Below are 7,123 nucleotides of genomic sequence, written 5' to 3'. Positions count from 1 at the left end.
TTTTTAAAAAAGGTATGCTCCAAAAAGTCTACGTGAAATGGTTGCTTTGGTCGCGCTTTCTTACAGACCTCTATGTAATCTGATAGTAGGTTTATATCTTTATTTTTTAATCTTCTTTCTATCAAGCTATGTACGCCACCAACTTCCAACTGTGTATGCCCTTTTTCCAAGAATTTTTGGATCACAGTTACGTTTGTTTCATTAACAATATGATAAAGGGCATTACTTAGAATGTTGTTCCGGTTTTGGTAACCACATCCGTCACTGAATATTACAATCTTCTCAGTTGAGGTTCTTTTTCCAAAAACTGGAAAAGATGTTTGGTGATAATACTTGCGAAAATGTTAGTCTCAAGACCGCCTGCAGCCTCATGCCATTAGTAGCAGTTGACTTCTTATTTTTTAAATTAAAAGTTGTAAAGTTGTGCATGTACAACTTTGTTTTGTAGTAAATTGCAGATGCACGTAACATTGGAGCTAGTTTTAGTGCCTTCACATCCATTGTGAAAATACCTAACTCAGAATTTTCTGTAGCCTCTGTTTTGTCATTCTCTTTTTCATTTCTGGCTTCTTCTTTTCTTCTAATATGTTTTATATAGTCTTCTTCACTAACATTTTCAGTTCTGTAACCAATGCAGATATCACATTGGTCTTTCTTTGGTTTATAAATAAATATATTTTTGATTTTCATTTCTTTTTTAAAGTGTGCTAAACTGAGTTCTTTAACGCCATTTGTATCACAGAAATCTTTGTATACCTGATATACATCTGTTTTTGTTTGGAATAGTGGCTCTAAGTAAAGTCTATTCGACGAAGATCTACAATAGTGTGATTCCAACTTGGAAAGGTCATTCAAAAATGTTCCTAATGTATTAATCCTAATTTTAAGTTTTGCAGGCATTTGCTTTTTAGTTGGCATCGATATGTCCTTGCTATCTTTAAGTTTGTTGTTATCTGCGGCAACTACCCAATTTTTCACCATCCATTCATTTAAATCTAATGTAGGTACCTACCAAAGAACATTTTTTTACAAACTCGGAGATTGTAACCTTTTTTTTTCAAAAAATATTCGAGTGTCTGCAGTCTTCTTGGGTTTGCTTCTTGTGGGCGTCGAGTGGGTACAGTTTTAACTAACGATGACACGAATACTTTTTTCATGTCCCACGACATTTTCCAAAAATTTGAAAAAATATGTTTTCTCTCAAGAGAAATAAGAGTCACAAAACCTATTTTTAGCTTTCTTGCACAAATAGACTGACAGGTTGGTCTTAGTTTCCGCTGTCCTTTTTTTTTTCATAAACATACTTCTCATAGTCTTCTTAAAGTTTTATATTGTAAGCCTTTTTCTCTAAGTTTACGATTTCTCTTTGTTAAATCATTTTCTTCTGAATAGTCTAGTGGTTCTACGTCGCTTTCCAAAGATTCGCTATTTTAACCTTCCGGCATACCATCATCCCTATCTTGCATCATAGGAATACGTTCGCAGTCTTCATTAGTTTTTTCAGTAGCATGCGAGTTCTTACCGTGTGAATTTAAAAAATTTAGTTCTTCATTTTCGACTATTTCGGATTGACTACTATTGATACCGTCATTAGTTACTCCAAATTCATGGGTGTCAACCAAAGAAACACTATGGCAGATATCATCAGTCTCTATCGTACTGATCGTTTGATCGACATTTTCCTGGGGTGGACAATTTATTTTTGCTACTATACGTTCAGGATTTTCGTCTGATAACTCTTCGACGTTGTTGTTGAGAAGATCTTCGAAAAACTCTTCACTCTCCAATATTTTCTGCAATTCTGCTTGAGATAATGATTGGTTTCTTGCCATCTCAAAAACACGTATCTGTAAAATACAAACAAAGAAGAATTTTCAAAAACACGTATCTGCATACTTCATTACAATGAATGATTATAGCAATATTCTTCAGAAACATTCACAAAAAAGGACGAAAATCCGTCGGACTAATGTTATAGATCAAAATCTTATTGTTTAATAAAATAATTACAACAAATAACATACTTACAAGTTAAAATTTGTGCTCAATTCAGTGTCACTCGTACATCACATAAGAAACTGTTGGATTCTTGTTTTTGCATACGTGTTCCTTTCGGGTTTCAGATACATGGTATTGAATTTATGTAATTGAACGGCGTAGGAAAATTTGTTGGTTAAAGGGTTTTGCAGTCATGCGCACATTGTGTTGACCAATCGTTGGCCGCTAAAATCCTATTTTCGAATTTTCGTTAGTTACGTGGTTTTGCGGTGCGGTCGACGATATACCTTCTAAAATAGTTGGATTCCTCACAAACTGTAGCCGAATAATAATATATGAACTATTCAATTCGTGAAAAGAATGTTCTGAGTAGGTAATTTTCAATATTGGTATCCCGTGTAGTTTATTAAATCCGAAGTAGTTTTGCATTTGATAGATAGAATTGATTTCTCCATCATTTTTCCTGAACTTCAAGTTTTCAAATAGGTACTTTAGTTGGTAAAAATAGCACCTACCTGGTGAAGAATACGTATCGAAAAGGATGTGACAATTCTTATTTCAAAATCTGACAAATCATTTTTCATTTATTTTTATCAAAACACAAAATTGCCAATACTGGGTGCTTCAAAACTCCGAAAGTTAATGAAGTCTCGACGATTTTCAATACTTAGATATAAACTTCATCTCCTGAAGACCCCGACTTGGTTGGTGAAAAACACGTGTTATGCCTTTCTGGTGATTGGGAAATCACCAGAAAAAACATCTACAGTACAAAAAAAATGTTGAAAGGATCGCGTATAGTCTTGAAGGAAGATTTAACAGATAATAGACTCAAACTCATGGAAGCAGCCATCGATAGAACGTCGCTTAGAAATGTTTGGTCTTATAATGGGAACATTTATGCTTTGAAGGACGGTAAAAAACTTGCTATTAGAAATAAAAATGATTTGAGTAAACTGTAATCAACCTTTTCTTTTCTAAGTATTTTTATTATCAATTTAAAATGAGCTCACATACTGTTGTTATCTGAGGATTATATTCTTATTTATCCTTGCATACATCTTTGTTCCTATCTCTTATAATAAACAAATAATTTACTTTTATATCTATATCTAATATCGGGTGCAAACTAGTTTTGGCTAATTTCATATTGTGAACACAAAAACTGATTTTACTTTATCTTCAACTTTTACCGTACTATAAATAAAGTGTTGTATGTGAACTTTTTTAATTTCTGAAAATGGTATTCACTATCAATCATATGTAATGATAAATGAAATGAAAATTGTGCATTCAAATATTAGATCTATTTTTACAGGATTTTATGATTTCAAGGAAATTGTATTGGATAACAACATTGATATTATGTTATTGTCTGAGACATGGTTAAGTCCAGATACTGAATCTGATGTAGTTGATATTCCTGGGTATACATTCTTCCGCAAGGATAGGATCGGTAGAAGTGGAGGAGTTGCAGCTTATATTAGGGTATCCGTGAATTGCGTAATTTTGCAGGTAGACATGGTCATGAAAAGTGCTGTTGAGTATCTCTTATTGAAAATCAAAAACCGACAACATAGTTTCATTGTCGGTGTTTTTTATAGACCACCTAGTGCTCCATTGGATGACGTAATACAAGATGTGGATAATATTTTGTCTATGACATATCACACTGCGGATTGGATAACTTGCTTGGGAGATTTCAATGTAAATTTCTTCAATTTAGATAATTCGCTCATGCATTGCTTCGAATCATTTGGGTTTTCACAAATTATCAATGTTGCAACAAGAACTACTAGCACTTCTAGTACATTACTCGATGTTATTTTAGTTTCGGATACTGATTTAGTGATCAAATATGGTACCTTGCCTGTACATGAAATTTCAGATCATGATTCGACATTTTTAGAAGTGAATATTCCTATTTTAAACCTATACAGAATCATCACATATCGTGACTTTCGTCACTTCAACGTAACTAATCTTTTAGATGATCTTCCATGGCACAATGTCATTATTGAGAATAACATCGACAGAAAAATTTAAATTTTCAATGAATTTATCATCTCGGTATTTGACAATAATGCTCCTTTCGTTCAAAGGAAAATAACTAAACAACCAGCTCCTTGGCTGACAGAAAATCTTGTAGTATTGAAAACAGAGAGAAATAGAGCACTAAAGAAATTCAAGAGAACAAAAATCAAATCAGATTTTGATAGGTACAAAGAACTAAGAAATCTTACACTTTCAGTAACCAGAAGTGAAAAAAAAGCTTACCTCAATCATGTACTCCAAATGAAAAACCCGAAAGCATCCTGGAGAACTCTGAGGAACCTGAGTGTTTACTCAAGTCCAAAAAATTCGATACCTGTGCATTTATCTAAGCCTAATTCTTTGAACAATTTTTTCTCTACCTATCTGCAAAATGTAATCAGTGATTGGGATGATAAAATGATGTTCTTCAGTAGATCTGTTCAAGATACACAATGTGATTTTTCATTTAGGTTGATCACCATTGAAGAGGTCAACAATATATTGCATAATATTCGGACTAAAGCTTTTGGAACAGATAGTATAAACGCGGAAATGCTGAAATATTGCAGTCCTTTCATAGATAAATATATTGCCCATATAATAAATTGCTGTATTGAAAAATCATATTTTCCTATAATATGGAAGTGCTGTGTTGGCATACCTATTCCAAAAAAAATAACCCTAAAGATTTTGCAGATTTGAGAATTATAAGCTTGCTTCCAGCTCTATCTAAAATTTTCGAAAAATTTCTTTATACTCAAGTGTATGATTATTTCATCTCAAAAAATTTACTTCCTGATTGTCAATGTGGTTTTAGACCTGGAAGAAATACTGAAACATCTTTAGCAACTGTAACGACAGATATTTTAACAGCCTATGATCAAGGTTTAAGTAGTGTTTTGGTGTTACTTGATTTTTCCAAAGCTTTCGATACCATTAGTCATGAACTACTTTGTGCTAAATTGAGATATTATGGCTTTGATAATAAATCAGCGTTTTTAATGTGGAATTATTTTCTCAGACCTTCTCAGAAAATATTAGTCAATGATTCGTACTCATCCAAACTTGATATTCTTTCAGGTGTCCCGCAGGGGTCTATACTGGGCCCATTACTTTTCATTATATATACTGCAGATATTTTAAATGGAATAGAACTTTGTAAAGTTCAAGCTTTTGCAGATGATACACAGCTTTATCTCAGTTTTCATACTGAAAATTTCGAGACTGCAGAAAAAATCATGGACAATGAATTGAATGAAATCAAGACATTATCAGAAGAACACAACATGAAACTCAATTCTGAAAAATCCAGAGTATTATATTTCGGTAGTAAAAATAATATGTACTTCCTGAAGAATAGTTTTAATCTTCAAATTGATAATACTCCACTGGAAATCTGTGACTCAGCCAGAAATCTTAGTTTAATATTTGATACAGACATGCGTTTCTCTCAGCACATAAAAAATCTTATTGGAAAATCTTTCGCATCCCTTAAACTTATTTACCATAATCGTCATATTCTTAGCTTCAAAATGAAGCGAACGTTGTGTGAATCACTTGTCCTGAGTCACTTTAACTATTGTGACTTTCTTTATGGACCATGTCTAACAAAAGTCGATAAGGATAGAATACAAAAAGTGCAAAATAGCTGCGCAAGACTGATTTATGGTATTAGAAAATATGAACATATTTCACATAAAATCGTAGATTGCAACTGGCTCAATATGTACAATAGAAGGCAGCTTCACATGGGTACCTTTACTCACAAACTTTTAAATGATCCTAACCCGCCTTCATTGATCAATAAATTCATTCCTCGATTCAAAATACATTCATAAAATATCAGGCACAAATCTACCTTGACCATGCCTCAGCACAAAACTGCATTTTTCCAAAGGTGTTTTGTCTTCAATGCCATCCAAATGTACAATACTCTGCCTGATGAATTCAAATTATTCAATATAAATAAGTTCAAATATAAATTAAAGCATTTTTTACTTGGTAAGCAGTGAGCATATTTATACGACCAGGCATATTAATTACTTCAACTACTTCATTCACAGCTCATACTCCATTTCAATTTATCATTATTTTATAGCTAGCTATGTATGCACCCATAATTTAATTTACAAGTTATAATTTATATCTTATTTTATTTCATGTTAGTCTGATAATTTACATCTTGCCAGACAATTTCTTAGAATATATATATATATATATATATATATATATATATATATATATATATATATATATATATATATATATATATATATATATACAGAGTGACCCATTTGAAAGCGGGCCACCTCTCTAAAACTGTTATTTATTATCCGATTCAGAAGTTTTTTTTTTCAATAGATAGAGCGTCAATAGTTCTATTAGAGTGCTGTGAAGTCGAAATATAAATAAAATTTTCAAGGCCTACTTCGAATTTTTTTCAAGGTCAAAAATCCAAAAAACATACTAGCGATTTTTTTATATGAAATTTGACGACGCCACTGGATTTGTGATGCTTTCAAATGGTTGTGACTGAAATTTCAAGATAAAATAATGTTTTTTAACAGAAATATGGCATAAGTAAAATATACCAATCACTGTCAAAATAATTCAAATAGTTGTATATTAAATAACAATTTTGTAAATAATATGGTTTGAAATACTTCTTCAGAACATAACAACTTTATGTGCGATATAGTTATCTTTATTAGCACACTGCAGTTTGTTGTCAAAGAATAGAAATACACATCTTTATATCATAATATAATTATCAATATTAAAACCATAAATGAACCACTACAAAAGAATGTATTAACATGACAATGCCCACACATTAAATTTTGGACTGTTCCACCAAATCTCCATTCAATTCGATACATTTATCATATCGTTTTCTAATGTTAACCAAAACATTCAATAATTGATTTGGGGTGATATCTCTGCAAGCCTGTCTTATTCTTTCACGCAGTTCCTCTTTGCTCGTTGGGCGAGTTTTGTATACTTTTTCCTTAACGGTGCCCCATAAAAAAAATCAAGTGGAGTCAAGTCCGGGGATCTGGGGGGAAACTCAATCAGTGAACTATTTCGCCCT

At 32.1% G+C, this 7,123-nt stretch overlaps 1 protein-coding gene across 1 annotated transcript; it reads right to left on the bottom strand.

Moving 5' to 3' along the window:
* Positions 1–1,320: 1,320 nt before the first annotated feature.
* Positions 1,321–2,556, bottom strand: LOC141481003 (uncharacterized). The gene is made up of 2 exons (XM_074171862.1): positions 2,029–2,556; positions 1,321–1,847 (listed from the first exon to the last, which is right to left on the bottom strand). Exon 2 carries the CDS (start codon positions 1,830–1,832, stop codon positions 1,431–1,433), a length of 402 nt encoding a protein of 133 aa, XP_074027963.1. The 5' UTR covers positions 1,833–1,847; positions 2,029–2,556; the 3' UTR covers positions 1,321–1,430.
* Between the last annotated feature and the right edge of the window lie 4,567 nt (positions 2,557–7,123).

The sequence above is a fragment of the Leptinotarsa decemlineata genome, unplaced genomic scaffold (genome assembly GCF_025532065.1).
Source record: "Leptinotarsa decemlineata unplaced genomic scaffold, Ldec_3_MD MMD2_tig00000035_RagTag_RagTag, whole genome shotgun sequence".
NCBI classification, from domain to species: domain Eukaryota; kingdom Metazoa; phylum Arthropoda; class Insecta; order Coleoptera; family Chrysomelidae; genus Leptinotarsa; species Leptinotarsa decemlineata.
Note: the sequence above shows the minus strand (reverse complement) of the source record. Positions and strands in the feature narration are given on the sequence as shown.